The sequence below is a fragment of the Pseudoliparis swirei genome, chromosome 15 (genome assembly GCF_029220125.1).
Source record: "Pseudoliparis swirei isolate HS2019 ecotype Mariana Trench chromosome 15, NWPU_hadal_v1, whole genome shotgun sequence".
Lineage (NCBI taxonomy): Eukaryota > Metazoa > Chordata > Actinopteri > Perciformes > Liparidae > Pseudoliparis > Pseudoliparis swirei.
In genome coordinates, this window is record NC_079402.1 from 14765637 (window position 1) to 14782302 (window position 16666).

General features: G+C 42.6%; 1 protein-coding gene across 1 annotated transcript in view; it reads right to left on the minus strand.

Moving 5' to 3' along the window:
- Positions 1-16666, minus strand: part of LOC130205009 (astrotactin-2-like) — a 249438-nt gene that overhangs the window by 98947 nt on the left and 133825 nt on the right. The window contains exons 8-10 of the mRNA XM_056432100.1: positions 10376-10460; positions 9357-9431; positions 6239-6376 (exon numbers count right to left, since the gene is read on the minus strand). Of these exons, the coding sequence (XP_056288075.1) occupies positions 6239-6376; positions 9357-9431; positions 10376-10460 (298 nt within the window). The remainder of the gene's footprint in view (positions 1-6238; positions 6377-9356; positions 9432-10375; positions 10461-16666) is intronic.

Consider the following 16666-nt stretch of genomic DNA (forward strand, 5'->3'; position numbering starts at 1 on the left):
TTTCTCAGCAACTGAGGAAAAGACAGTCACAGTTATTGATCAGTTAACTAGAAGCAAACACTGAAGGCATGCTTTGCATTCTATTCACGGTTCTGCTGTGAAATGAAAAGCTTAAACATTTTGTGAATGTTTACTTTGAACGAAAAACACCGTTGAGGTTAGAATTTACTGGAGGCTAATTCAAAAACATCAGGCCATTTGTGTGAGTGTTTGGCTTTATGACCTTGTATTCATCACTCAAAGAACTGCAAAGAGACAAATCATTTACATCAATTTACTAAGAAATTAATAGAGCATGATTTCAAACGTGGTATATTTAGAATATGAACCTCTCGACTCCCAAATAATCCTGTTCATACGAATAATAATAATAAACCAGAGTGTGAAACTGCAGAAGCTATTGCTTTTGGTATTACAACCTATTTTATTCCTTTTTTCGTTTCCTCCATTTAAATACGATTTACAGTATAGTATGGTCACTGGAATGATCAGTGTCTAGCTTTAAATGTCATGGAAGTCATAAAAGTGTAAATACAGTTTGAATAAAGGGAGAACAGCTTGCCTTTAAAATCAGTTGTGCTTACATGGCAGTATTGTAACTCTTCATTAATAGGTCAATAGTTTAACAAGCTAAGTAGGTTAGAACTGTGCATCAAGAGGATATTACCAAGAAGCTTTGTATTCAGGGAGGAACTTTCTTTTATTTCACACATTTCTTACCCTCTAATATGCTCTGCACACCCACCCCTGTGGAGCAAGGTACTGCAATGTGCTTGCACTGGCTCAGCCAATAAGAATGGACACACCTCACAGCACCCTGCCTCTACCATAGTATCCTAAAACATAATTCATTTTCTTTCAGGGGGTAAAAGAGTAACCAGAAAAGGCACAAATACCTGTGGTTAAGGTTGACCTTGACTCTGTTGGCAACACTAATTTATTTGCATCACCATCAGAAACAAACTCAAGAGAAATGTCAAAAAGAAGAAATGGAAATAATAATAAAGACAAGGTCAAATAATTCCAGAATAAAACAGATTTACTTGCAGCAAACAGCAAACATCGAGGTATGTGGATCTAGAGACTAACTAAGTAATGTTTAAATACTTGTAGCACCACAAATACATAAGTCCATTTAACTCCACTGAGCAAATAAAATGGAACTCACCAGCATGACCAGATAAAACTACCGGAAACTGGAAAACTCTAATTTAGCGAGTGATTTTGGTCAAATGTTTAAGGCTGGTTAAGATATTGAGATATTTTTGTATTAATAAAGCATACATCATTTGATGTGAAGTGAGGTTAATGATATCAATGAAATGTACCCAAGATGCAGCCTTTCAAGCGCCAGGGCTACAGCACCTCCACCACTTCCCAAGTCTACATGTACATCGTGACTGGTTGACTACATCAATGTCTGCAAAAACACTTTGTGAAACTGTGCGAGCCAGAAACAAATGTTTTAGATGAAGAGTTGCTTCATGACAATCCGACAGATCCTCCTCATGTTACAGGAACTAATGATTAACTAGACACAAATCTTTAACTCCTTATTTTTAACTGAAGTGGGCTTTAGAATGTGTATTCCTTCCTTAAAAGTTTGTGTTTATTTATTGGTGTGATGTCTTTCAACATTAATCTACACAGTTTAATTCACTGGGCAAGAAGGTAGCTGGGCAAGATTGTTCCGCTTGTAGCTAAATGGAGACTTTGTCAGAAATATGTCAGAGATATTCTGAATCTGGTCAACATTTAGCTTAAACTGCTCTATAATGTGCCCTCGTTTATCGAGCTCACAATAACTGATCACAAATCCCTTTTCAAAGTAAGTCACACACCTTGACTAATTAATCTAGAACCGTGCTGCAATCCCATTTACGTCAGAATAAGCAGATGTGAACAATTGCCTCGGGAGTCCTCTGCTCCCGAGGCAATTGAATTAAGCCTGTGCAGAATTTGTATAGTGAAATTGCAACAACAATTCACGTGAAACACACCAGACAGAAGTTCAGTAGCTGTAAATATTTTTCTCCAAACCAGTATTTTGATTAAAACCCTCATCACTGCATCAGTATCAACAGAGCAGCTGTCATGCACACTGTTGATTAGTGTAGATGAATTGTTTCAACTTAGATTGTGTGGCGACAGAGTGAAATACTATGTTCCAGTGATTCATGGGCATACAGTGTGCCTTGATACCATTATGTCCTCTACATTGTGTGACAAGTGCAGCCTCTTTGCAGCAACGGCACACCATTTGGTTTTGAGGGGAAATATCAATTTCCAGGCTGGTGACCGTTGAATTCCATAGATGGGTGATTGTTTTAATCTGCAGCTGATGCTCTGACGTGGTTTGTGCTGTTCAGCTGCACTGATGCATGCCAGCTCCAACTGGCTGGTTGGATGAAAAAGCATCACTCCTATGTTGCCAATATTTGATTTTTGCACCATGAGATTGCCAAATTCAAAACCTTGTTGACACTCCTTCCCCGTTTGGATTCATTTTGTTGGGATATCTACATGCGTAGCCTAAAGTAAAACAATGTTTTAATCGTGCTCTGCCTGTCACTGTAGTCCTCTGTAACTGAAAACCTCTCCGGTTTAATTACCGGATTTAATGCTTGATTGGTATTCTGAATATTATTTCAGAGATCTTACAGTGATTCAGTAATTATTTTAAGAAGAAAAAGAAAATGACTTTTCTTATGAGTTTAAAGCTTAAAACAAATGTAAAAAAAGAAGAAAAAAAGGATATGCTTATCTTCAATTATAACCAGTATTTTCAATGAAAAATAAACCACATCAAATTGCCTGGAGCAAAAAGCAGACTGCTTTGCCCCATAGGTAGCACACAGCATGTATGCATCCGGCATTCTTATCGCGGCACTCGTATACAGTCTGCCCGTTATACAGCCATATGTGTATGTCATATGTAGTGAGCGTCTGTCCTGATGCCAGCATCGATCCAGCGTGGCCGGCGGAGATCGTACGAGCGAACCACAACAACAACAGTGGAGCCGCTACTACGGGGAGACGACGAAAACATCGAGGGAAACGGAGCGGAATTCGGAACAGACTGAGAGTTCAAGCCCACCGTCCACCTCTGCCCAGCATCCTTCTTGCTAACGTCCAGTCTCTGGAAAATAAGATGGATGATGTTAGGGCAAGGATCAGATTCCAACGGGACATGAGGGACTGTAACATCTTTTGTCTGACGGAAACATGGCTGACCCCGCTGGTGCCGGATCGAGTCATATGCCCAACCGAGTCCTTCTCTGTTTTCCGTGCAGACAGAACGGAAGAGTCTGGTAAATCTAAGGGTGGAGGGTTTGCTTCATGACTAACAACAAGTGGTGCGACCCCAAGGACATTAAGACTCTTTCTCGTTCCTGCTCAGCGAACCTGGAACATCTGACGATCTCATGCCGTCCATTCTACCTTCCCCGGGAGTTCAGCTCGGTCATCACCACAGCCGTCTACATACCACCACAAGCGGACACCGACGTAGCACTATCGGACCTACATGATGTGTTATGTCGGCATCAGAACAAGTATCCCGACGCGGCTGTGGTGGTGGCTGGGGACTTTAATAGGGCAAACCTAAAAAAAGTCATGCCGAACTTTCACCAGCACATTACGTGTGCTACCAGAGGGGAAAGAACGTTGGACCACTGCTATACGCCATTCAAGAGAGGCTACAAGGCTGTCTCTCTCCCTCCGTTCGGCAAATCGGACCATGCCGCCATTTTCTTGCTTCCGGAGTACCGGCAAAAGATCGCGCGGGAAGCGGTAGTGACGAGGAACGTAAAGCGGTGGTCTGACCAATCAGAGGCTGAGCTACAGGACGCTCTGCGTGTCGTCGACTGGGACATGATCCAATCCAGTTCCAGTGACGTCAGCGAGTTTGCGGAAGTAGCAATGAGCCTCATAGCAACGCTAGCGGACACCATCGTCCCCACGGTAAAAGTTAGGGTCTTTCCTAACCAAAAGCCGTGGGTTGATAGATCCATCCGTGAAGCTGTGAACGCCCGTACTGCTGCCTATAACTCCGGTCTTGTATCCGGCAACATGGACGAGTACAAGGCAGCGGTCTATGGATTGAGGAGGGCGGTGAAGAAGGCCAAGAGGAGGTACCGAGACAGAGTGGAATCACAGATGGAGCAGCGCGACACCAGGCGCCTATGGCAGGGGCTACGGACTATCACAGACTACCAGAGCAGACCCGCGCAATGGTGAGTGCCGACGCATCCCTAGCGGACGACCTGAACTCATTTTATGCACGGTTTGAGGCTAGCAACAACAGCGCTAGCTCGCCGCTAACAACAACACCGTTAAGCGTAGCCGAGGTGAGTTCTACCGCTGGGGATGAACACACACTCTCTGTGACCGAGCACAGTGTGAGGAGGGCTCTGTTGAGGTGAACACCAGGAAAGCTGCAGGTCCAGATGGCATATCTGGGCGAGTACTGAAGACCTGTGCTAACCAGCTAGCTCCAGTGTTCACCACAATATTCAACCTCTCCTGGCTGAGTCCGTGGTCCCCGCCTGCTTCAAGAGATCCACTATTGTCCCTGTGCCCAAGAATGCTTCTCCAGCATGTATGAATGACTACCGACCGGTGGCCCTCACCTCGGTGGTCATGAAATGCTTTGAGAGGCTGATAAAGGACTACATCTGCGCCTTCCTCCCTTCCTCCATGGACCCGCTGCAGTTTGCTTATCGCCCAAACAGATCCACGGATGATGCTGTCTCCCAGGTACTGCACACCACACTCTCTCATCTGGACAGCCAGAGGGGGCTATGTGAGACTGCTGTTCATTGATTATAGTGCAGCTTTCAACACCATAGTACCCTCCAGACTGGACGGCAAGCTGATTGAGCTGGGACTGAACACCCCTGTGTGCTTGGATCCTGGACTTCCTGACCGCCAGGCCACAGGTGGTCAGGGTGGGCAGACACACCTCCAAACCCCTCACCCTGAACACAGGATCCCCCCAGGGTTGCGTCCTCAGCCCCTACTGTACTCCTGTACACACATGACTGTGTGGCCAGGTTCAGCTCAACACCATCATCAAGTTTGCGGATGACACAGTGGTGGTGGGCCTGATCTCCGACAACGCGAGAAGGCCTACCTGGAGGAAGTTGCTGATCTGTCACTCTGGTGCCGGGACAACAGCCTCATCATGAATGTCACCAAAACTAAGGAGCTGATTGTGGACTTTAGGAGGGTACAACAACAGAGGACGTACTCACCACTGGGGATTAACGGGACTACTGTGGAGAGGGTGAGCGGGTATAAATACCTGGGAGTCCACATCACCGAGGATCTGACATGGTCAACGAACACAGACACTCTGGTGAGAAAGGCAAGGCAGCGCCTCTACCACCTCAGGCAGCTGAGGAAATTTAAAGTTTCCCAGAGGATCCTTCAGTCCTTCTACTCTGGAGCTGTAGAGGCGTCCTGACAGGAAGCATCACAGCCTGGTTTGGCAACTGCTCCGCTCAGGACAGGAAGGCTCTGCAGAGAGTAGTGCGTTCGGCTGAACGCACTATTGGAACTACACTCCCCACCCTGCAGGACTTGTACACCAGGAGGTGCAGAACCAGAGCCGGCAGGATCATGAAGGATCCTCACCACCCCAACAACAGACTGTTTCAGCTGCTGCGGTCAGGCAGGCGCCTCCGTAGTCACGCTGCAAGAACAGAGAGACTGAGACGGAGTTTCTTTCCTCAGGCCATCAGGACTGTGAACTCCGACCTCACCAGGACCCCCCACATAGACCCACACAACTGCCCCTCTTAGGCACACACACACACACACACACACTTACTGTAAATATTGTGTTGTTTTTTATTGTAAATAGTGTGTACTTGTTGCCCTTGCACATTCCTGCTGAGCATTGCCACTTTCATTTCACTGCACACCCTGTGTGTGTATGTGACAAATAAAACATCTTGATCTTGATCTTGATCAACACTAAGACTATTGTCATGGAAACAGCTCACGATTGAAGTGCAGACGTAAATTATTGCCGTTTAAGATGTAGAGCCAGGGCTTAGAAATCCATAAACAATTACATGATGTATACTGTACTTATTGGGCCCTGAAAAAAGGAAAATAAATAAAGTGTTGATTTGTGCGACTTCAGGGTTTATCTGGTCCAACCGGCAAAGAAGCTGTTCCACACAGTCTCTCTCTCAACACAAGTGTGGAGCGCGGAGCTGATCAGACTGACCTGACCTCTCCCGGATCTTCAGTAACCAGCACATCTGTCTTGCAGCTGGCGATGGGGTTGATTGACAGTTCCACTGGTGGCACCACGAAGCTCTTGCTGACTGGCAGCCACAAGCCTTGGCCCAGACTGTAGAATGATCTGCGTTGGCACAACCACAAGACCGACATGTCAATCAAACTGCTGTTACATTATAACATTGTGTTACCTCACGCACATTGGACAGTATGTACATACATACGCATGCACATATATCACTGCAGGAATGAAGCGTAGTAAGGGCATGCTAGATAGACGGAGAGTTTGTAATCGCTGACTTAGTGTATCATTTCATATATTAAGGGCGATACGTATATGGGCAATATGGTCATCCTTGCGTTCAGGAAAATGAAAATGTGCTTTTAAGGTAAGTAACAGTCTGATATTGATGTTTTCCATGATTCATCTTTAGAACACAATGTAATAAAAGTAGGACCACATTCAGCAGGGAAATGAAGTCAGAGCCTATAATTCTGAAGGGAATGTAATTAGCATACAGCTTATATTATCAGTCCTGTGTTGCAACTAATTCAATTGGTATTTGCATGTGGTGCATCAAGACAGTTGGAAAAGGATTTGCAGTATTTCTTAAATGGAACATGCTCTGCAGCACAATGCGGAGCACGTTGTTTTAGTGCCATGTGTGCTGATAGTGTAAAAATAGTATAAAAATAATTTTGCTTCGCCAGAGATGTTTTCAGAGGGAAGATTTAAATCCTCAGGAGACTTTCCACTTGGGAATAAGCTACTCATGGTGAGGCCTTACAAATGGCAGAGAACACAGCTGTGCTTTGCATCATGGACATTAATAAATGTATCGGAGCAGGTGGGCGACAATATACAAAATCCCCACAAAGAAACCCAAGTCGAGTGGCTTTATTTGTCAAAAAGCTTGGAATTAAATGTATCAAACCGGTCATTTGACTCCCAAAGAGAAGGTATCCCAAACATAAATGTGTTCACCTTTTCTTCAACATGCAAGTCTATCAATGGTAAACATTGCTTTCATCCATCCTGTCAAACCTGATTTGTACGTACAAGACCCGATTACCTGAACACAGTTTTCTTCTCAACTGCCAAACATCGGCATTGAAAAACTTTAACTTGTACACAATGCAACTGCCAGTACATTATTTATAATAAGAGAATCAGAATGCATTAAACTCATTCTGAACTCCCAGCACTACCTGAAAATGAAAATCCAAATTTGGCTTCAAAATGTGAAATAACATTTAATAAATACATTGAATCTATTACATTTTCACCCACTATTCTGAGGTGGTTATTTCCTCACTGCCCCCAGGATAAAAAAAGTGAGCGGCATCATTGGTTTCCCACAAAGAACCCCATCTGTGAAACCAATCCCTGTTCGGACCGACTCGAACACTGTCAAGCCAAAGAGCAATGCAGCCCTCTCTCCTCTCCTGCTCAACACAGCAGATACAGAACCACTACAACAGGAACCACATGATTTACACTTGGTTGCTGCATCTTTACTCACTTTGTCTGCTCTGTGTGTGTGTGTGCGTGTGTGTGTGTGTGTGTGCATGTGTGTGTGTGTGTGTGTTTGCGCGTGCAGTTTTCTCCTCTCAAAAACTCTGGACCAACACAGCGCTTCGACCAAGCAGTTGATTTCTTTGCTGCCTTTGTGAGTGTGTGTGAGTGTGTGTGTGTGTGTGTGTTTGTGTGAGAGAGAGTGTGTGTAGGTGTGTGTGTGTGTGAACAAAGAGCTTTTCCTACCAACATACTGTAGGGCAGTGGTCACCAACCTTTTTGAGCCCAAGATCCCTGACCTCCGCCTTCATGACCGGCAAGATCTACCTTTTGAGGCGTTGAGAGAAAACGACTGTCCAGACTGGACTTACAACTTTTTATTTGGCCTAATTGTCATTTTGGTCCAGCGTTCAAATTGATGTGATCAGGAACACAGAATTTAAGTGTAATATAACAAGTAAGATATTTGTGAACCGCACACAATATGAACAAGAAAAAACACATTTGCAATGAGCAGCTGGATGAACTACCAATATAAATGTTGTATTTATTTACATTACAACACGACACTGACAACATGATCAGTCAGTGCAACTCATGTAAGTTCAGCTCTCATCACAAGGCCATCAAGCCATGTGATTCCAGTCAGTGTGATGGCTGTGACTGAACTCTGCCTGTGAGCTTGTAGTTAGTTCATAATCACAGACAGCCAGTCTGAGGCAATCTGTGAGCTGTCTGTCAGTAATCCAGCTCCTGGTCTTTGATTTGGTGATTTTCTCAACTCCACTGATGAGTTTTTCGGGGCAAATTTGGTATTCATGAAAGTTTTCTCATCTGGGATTGGTTCTGAAGTCAGACCGTTAGTGATTACATTCACATCAACTCTGCAGACATCCTCAGATTTAAATAATTATCATAATAATAAATATGAGAATCACCATTTGTGACTCCTGCATCTGTCCCCTTTTCAAATAAGGCAATATGTCTGTAGACAACGGCTTGCACATTAAACATCCAGTCAGTGTGCAAATGAACTGGATGCGATGGAGGCATCCTGTCTACCAACGTATTTTGATGAAGTCTCCATCGAGATTCCATAATGTGCCCGATAGCCACATCTATAACACGGTGCATGACGCTGGAACATTCAATATTTTAACTACGTGAGTACCATGTGTTGGAAGGGCCATCTATACCTTAGACAACACCACTACCACATACTCATCATTAACAACACCAAGTGTGTATGTATTAAAAAAGTGTTTGTCTAATAGCACGGAATGAACCGGGTCAGGTTGATCTTGACTGTTTAAAGGAGGAAATCTTGGGCTTTTTGAAACATGTCCCACACAATGGCCCCATCAATAATGAGAAGTTTCACAGAAATGGCAGTAAAAGCATTTGAAAGGAGACCGTCCAACACTGCACCTTGGGCTCTTTCGCCACACAGGAGCCCATGGGAAAGACCTTTGTGTGTGTGTGTCCATCCAACTATCTGCTCATCGGTATGCTCCGTCTGTCTCACACACACATGCACACGCACCCAAACACATGCCAAGAGGAGATGCACTGGAAGTGAAGGACTCACCTGAAGATCCTCTCGGGGGCCTGCTCCCCTGTAACTAGGTCATAGCCTTTCTCCAGATTAGCATATGGCCAAGGACTTGAGGACAGAGAGGGTGTATGAACATTTCAATGTCATGTTCAACTTTTAACAACGAATATTACATTCAAATGAGGTAATGAGGTATGCAATCTTAAAGTTTGTTTCATTCATGAACACATTACTCCACACTGTGTATATATAATACAAAGAAATGAAAATACAAGGTCAAAACTAACATTGCTTGATCATATTTGTGTTTTCATATACCCTTGGTCAACTGTCACTCCGACAAAACTGTGAATGAAAAAGGTGAGATGCTGCTGGACTGAATCCAGACAATGAGTGGTGGAGTTGAATAACAATGGGAGACCTTTTCAATCAATCAATGAGTGTGCGAGCCAGCTAATTGTCAAACGAGGTCAGAGTGGGAGACGAGGCTCATTTGACTTGTTTTTCCTTCCCCATCATGTCAATTTATACAATTTGTCTTTTTTTTCCTTCTGTGTTGTTCTCCACTTATTTGTTTCTCTCTTCACGTTCACTCCGTCACTATCTTTCTTCCACTGCTGTTTTCATCCATTACACACTATAACTTCCCTCCTCGCTTCTCCTCCTCCTATCCATATTTCTGATTACCTCTTCAAAGTCGCCATGCTCAAGTTAAAAGACCTTACAGGGACATTTGCATGTTTTATCTCATTAACTGCAAATTGCTTATATTTTACATTACTGGGGGTCATTTTTTAAAGCGTACAGTAAGTTATTAGATTGATTTCTTACCTTGGTTTCCATTCATTTTAATACTCTCACGATCAACCTAAAGAGATTTAAAACGTTCTCCAGATAGCTAATCATCACAGCAAACCATTCACCTTTATTTTATGTAAAGTTAATATTGTGCGCTAATGCAGCTTGGAGTAGGGTACTGTGAAACCAGCCAGAAGGTCATTGAAGTACACATGAATTCTTTGCTATGAGTGGGTAGTGCAGACAGGACTTACCCTTCGTTCCGACCCCAGTCGCTGCGAACACAGAGGTGTTTATGGACAGGATCAGGAGAATAACCCTCGTGACAGCTGCACTCTCCTGCAATAAAGAGAACGATGGTGGACATTCACTCATCCTCGGTATGTGAAGAAATGACCAAGTAAGTGACCGCGGCTCATTCATTTGGTGTATATCAAGAAAAGCAGTTTTCACGCTATCTTTATTTCCAGCTACATTTTTATGGGAACCAAACTGGAGTAGAAGTACATTGATGCCAGAACCATTACCTGGGCTCTTTCCTGGAATATTTTACAAAACGTAAGGCAATCATTCTGTTGGATTGTTTGTCATCAAGCCATCGAGATGAACTTATACGTGCCCGCTAATGATTTTTTTCCCAGAATACTACCAACATACAACAGTGGTTAAAACAAAGACCTGCTAGATTTGTTGTCATGTGTAAAGGCTTGACGACAGAAGCCACCACAGCCTGGCAATCAAATAAGAAGACCGTGTGCAGCTCAGGTGGCTGGACAGCTCTCACTGCGGAACGAGCACAAACACTCAAACAGCAATTTTGTTTTGATACAGGACGCTGCCGGTCGAGCTGCTTGGCTCAGTTTGCACCTCTCTGGCTTCCTGTTGCTGACTGACCAGCTAGACATTGACTTTAAAACCACCCATTGCTGTTAGATGTCATCAGACATCCTTTGATTGGACATCAACAGTGCCTGGTGCCCTTCTTTATCTGTATAGACACTCCTGTTACTACTACTCAGATAACATTAAACACACACATGGATAGGTCATTTTGTTGGTTTTGCTCCGGCCAATGTTGACATCTGTGCAGGTAGTCCACATGGAATTGGAACGATTACCCAAAACGTAAACAAGAACCTGGTAAATCTCGTGATCTCAAAGCACAGGAAGTGGGCTGTCTTCCGGACTGCCAATCATTCAAGACCTGTGTTGGATCCTAAAGCTAAGCCAAAAGGTCTCGTAGGTGGGCATCTTAACATGAGAAATATTCAATCCATAAGTGATCAAGCCCATCATCTTTTGCTTGATTCCAATTGAGATTTTCTTTGTCTATCTGAGACCTGACTCCACAAAAATGCTCCATCAGCAGCAATAACCGTGCCAGGTTTCATGATTTACAGGAGATAGGGTTGGATCTCAGGGTGGTGGTGTCATGATCTATGTGGGGGATCATATCCGGTGTGATGAAATCCAGTGGACTGTCTGTAAAGACTTGAATGTATAGGTCTCGATATAATTTTATCACCACAAATGTCTTTTTCTCTTGTAATTTATCGGCCTCCCTCTTCCTCTTCCTGTCTGTTGTCAGCTCTCTGTACGTCTCGACTTTGCTGGTCGACTTCACTCCACAGGGCATGTATGTCTTTTGTTGTTGTTTGGCTGTGTCTGCTGTTACATATTTCATTTACTCTGTATGCTTTGATGTTCTGTGTGTCTGACATGGATGTTTTCATTCTGTCAATTTTAACATAGTTCTCCCTTATTGTATTTGCTTTGTCTGTACAATGTATATGTCATCTTATGTTTTTATGTTTGTTTTATGACATCTGTCTCTCGGGACTACAGATGAAAAATAGCCTCTTGGCTAACTCTGGCACATTTACAGAAATGTTTTTATTAATGTGCACTGTCCCTTATTAAATCAACCCAAATAAAAAACAAATATATCATGTATTCTCTGCACCATTACATATAAAAAATGCACTGCATGAAATAAGTGGATTGATGCATTTGCGAAATGTTAAGTCATTGATAGATTTACCAACTGTTAGCACTGTTCCCAAGACTCAGCTACCGACTGCTTTCCGTACCTACAGTATCTGGAGGCATAACACTGGAAGGAAGTGTCCTGGCCAAACCCATTCACATTCTCATCACCAAGTGTTTAATAATTTACTGGTGAAGTTCATAGGCTTAAGACTCACTCACAGATTGATGCACCGCAAGGACACAGAGAAGCAAAAAACATGTTTTAATTTGCTTGTAGCTGTACTTCACGTGCACTCGCTGAATGGGGAGCTCTCGATATGGCTTCCCTTTAAAATGTGGACGCACGTAAACATCAGTAACATTCAAATACCGTGGATATTTTTTAAACAGAAGATGAGTGTAAAGATCGCAGGATAACGGCTGTATACATGATAAGAATTTGTTTTTAGAATATTTTTACATAACAGTAGATTTCTTCTGAGTCTGTGACAAACTGATAACCATGCCATGAGTTAAAGCAAATTGGCCCAATCGGCAGAAGATTGCTTTTCATTCCTTTTCGAAAGCAGTTTAACATCACCATTTCAAAAACGAAATGGTCGAGATTTGAAAAGACTTTTGTTAGGATTTGGGGAAATATCATAATTACCACTTCGTTATGGAAAGGTAACCTTTGTTGCCATGGTTACAATAATTGGGTTTGGCTTTTAAATGGGAAACAATCAGCCATCTCCTCTTTTAATGTAACACATTGTATAGCCCCACACTGCAAAGTATGTGGTTATTTCCACAGCAACACTGTTGTATGCTCAACAGTTTAGTTGTGGACAGTATGTACTGAAGACATGCAATGCATTCTGGGAAAAAATAATTGTAAATCTTCATATAGTGATACTAACTGGCTGCGGAAAACAACCAACCTACTTCTCCAAATAAAAGTCCTTGATTTGTGTGCAACATTTAGTTTCATTGTACATTTTAATATCAGAACTCAGAACAATTTCTTTTTGACTTCCACTTGAGACTCAACAAGTTTTAATAATCATGGCGAGGGAACTCTACTAACTGCAGAACAGTTTTTGGTTAATCTGACAATATACATCTTACAGTGCACCCATGCGCCCCGACATCCTCCCTCTGTCACCGATGTGACTCCGTAACAATGGCACACTACGTCCTCCTTTGCTCCCGTCACTTGAAGGTAAACACACTGCGTTTTTAGGGCATTTGCTGAAGCGACTGATGCTGTTGTTTTTCTTGGGGAGACAATTCCTTTGATTTCATACTCCAAGGCACGCAAACATGTATCCTGTTCATGACACACACACACACACACACACACACACACACACACACACACACACACACACACACACACACACACACACACACATGCTCTCTATTTCCCACAGCGACCCCATTGCTTACACATTTAACCTAGTTAAAGTACTCTTTTCCTTACTGCCAGAGGCACTGCTTAATAAAATCCATCTTGCACATGTGCAGTCGGGTTGCATGTTACCAGATACATGCTGGAAAGGTTGTAAGGAGGGAAGTTTCTCTCGCTTTCCTTTTCCCTTAGAATTGGCTTTTTCATTCGTAGTCTGTAGGCTAACAATAGCACCTCAACTTGAGATGTATTTCTTACATATGCAATTGGAAAAAAATTTACATGGCAAACGCTCATTTACTGATGAAAAGGCCTGACTGCACTTGTGATTAATTGGAGAGGGGAGACGGGAGTCGGCTGCTTCCAGGAGCACCACTGACAAGTGACTGTGCCTTCTGCTGACAACCGTTAGACTCGGCTTGTGTTCGGTTCAAGAGGAAGTGTCTAATAGGACATGGCCAACATATTTCAGACAAAAAGTGAATCAGTCTCAATTACCAGGGGCTCCGTCATGTAATGCATCACCTTAAAGCCCCAAACACCTGCTTGTATTTGGACATATTACTGGATATGTTTAATGTCCACATGGCACTTCATTTCTTATTCAACTAAAATGTAATAATACTAATAATAATAATTCTGACTTCTATAGCGCTTTTCTGAATACCCAAAGACGCTTTACAGGGAACAAGAGACAGACAGAACAAACAAAAAGATAGCAGACAAGACGAACAAACAGGAACAGTAACGTAAAGAAAGGAAAACAAACTGGGGAAGCTGTATGAGTCGTATCAGGGTAAGGGATTAGCAGGTGAAAGCAATTTGGAAGAGGTGTGTTTTGAGGGCTTGCTTAAATAATGGTAGGGTGGGAGCCTGACGGATGTGGATGGGGAGAGCGTTCCAGAGGGGGGGTGCAGCTGCCGAGAAGGCCCGGTCACCCCAGGTCCGATACTGAGCATGTCTCATCATATAGAATGCTATACGACGACAATACCGTGGATTATTTCATATACCCGATTGTTGATATTCCAATGCAGCTTCTGAAAAATTCCAACCACCTTATTCACAGTGACAGATTTTAAATAGATATGTCAGAAGTTGGTCTTTGGCCAATTTAGAATCTAGAAGTGAGCAGAGTTCATACCGTGTGATTAAGAGTTGTAGCAACTGTATTAAATGTCAAAAAAGGGAACACACACTCGACTGAACATGGATAATTGGTTTACATATGTAACCTACACATAAGAACATAATGCACATTGTACAGCCATTTATGTGTGAAGGCCTGGAGGCTGCAGAGGGACACGATCACTCCGTGTTTTGCAGCCGCACGGAAGCGCAGCGCTATCTGAGGCACACCTGGCAAGTAATCAGTGGAATGTGTTTCTTTCTTTTATGCAAATGCCTTTGAGGGAGGATCAAGCAATTAATGCGCAGAGATCTGTCTGGCTGATTACACATTCTGCTGGATTAACTGACCTTTAGACAACTTGCACGAATCAGTTCTGTGCAGAAGTTTGGTTCATATCTAGTGCAGGCATATAAAAGAGGTCGCGGTGGAGGAAGAGAAACTGAGACTGACTGTAGCAGTTCTTGAGAGAGCTCAGAATAGACAAAAGGTGAGTATACCACAAAACAATGGGACGAGGAGGAGTTGAGCTGAAATAGTGAATAAAAAACAGTGTCTTAAAAAGATAAAGCCAGCAGTAAAACACCACACAAGGAGGAGACGGGGAGTTGGGATTGTGTGGTCATTACATTTCAACTTCACTGAGCTGCTTATGTGCTATGCCAGTTCCACTCATTTTTACATTTCGAAAATGTAGTTGGCTGGAGTTAAATTGGGATTCTAGAGATTCTAGAGAGACATCTGTCACGTCAGCCCATCTGTTACTGGTGTGGAACAGTTGCTGATGTGGTGGCTCATTGATTGATTTATTGTATATAAGCTGTGTTTTCAGTGGGCTGTCATGTCGTTCAATTTTCTAATATCTAAGGAATTCATTTAATGCCTTCGATTGCATTGCTGTTATACTTTGTGTTATGATTATGATGAAATGTAACTTTGCATGTTATATAATTTCTTTACTTTATTGAAGTGGAGAGGCCACAATATGCCAGAGTGCAGTTACATTTAACACGGTTTTCTTTTTATTTCAAAACATGTATCAATTAGTTCTTACAAGTGCAATAACATATCTTCCTGTACAGTAATGGCCTGAATATGTCTAACTAGATTGCTATATTTAGATGGATAAAACCTCTTCAGGGTCTCTTTGTCGCTGATGGACTTGACACAGGGGTTATCGCCCTATCAGGAGCCATTCTAATAAACCTTTTAGCTGCAGGGGGATTTATAGGTGAAAAAAACCTTACTCTGAGCAAAAAGAGAGTGATGTTTGAAAAGGGTCTTTTACCGCTTCTTCAGACGCACAGCTTCGAGGGCAACGTGAAGAAAGACGCATGCTGCCCTAATGATGCAGCTCACTGGATGTGGCTGGTGGATTTTTTATCTATGGGCCACGTCTTTCTCAATCAGATCCATCGACAGATGGGTCATGTGCAGAAATACTTAATCAATGAGTCGACTGTAAACAGAAGACATTTTAGCTATTACGATTCATTCATTAATTGCCTATTAAACAGACAGATCATAACTGTTCATATCTAAATCAAAGCTTTCATTAATTAATGGGCAAACTTAAATATTTGTGCACACCTAAATACATATATATATATATATACATATTATTTTGATACTTTAAATATTTTAAAGACTTAATTAAACAAATGTTGACTTGTAGACAAAAATAAGAAGATAAGCTAACTAATATTTTACTGTATTACAAATTAAAGTAATTCAGGATCTTCAGAATCATAAAATGTCATTATTAGGACGACATATTAAGGCAGTAAATAACAACATCCTTGCCAATATCAACAGAATAAACACTTGGTCCAGCTGAAGTGTGAGGCCTGTTGTTGGCTGCAGCCTCCTGTGTGATTAGTCATGGTAAATATATCAACGACCCGCCTCTTCTGCAGTTCCATGCTTTCTCGAAATGTTTGGAAATTGAGATTTCCCCAGAAATATGAAACAATCTGCTGTGTATCGAGCCAGATCAGTGATGGCAAACGTTATGGTTGACTGATTGAACCCTGTTGG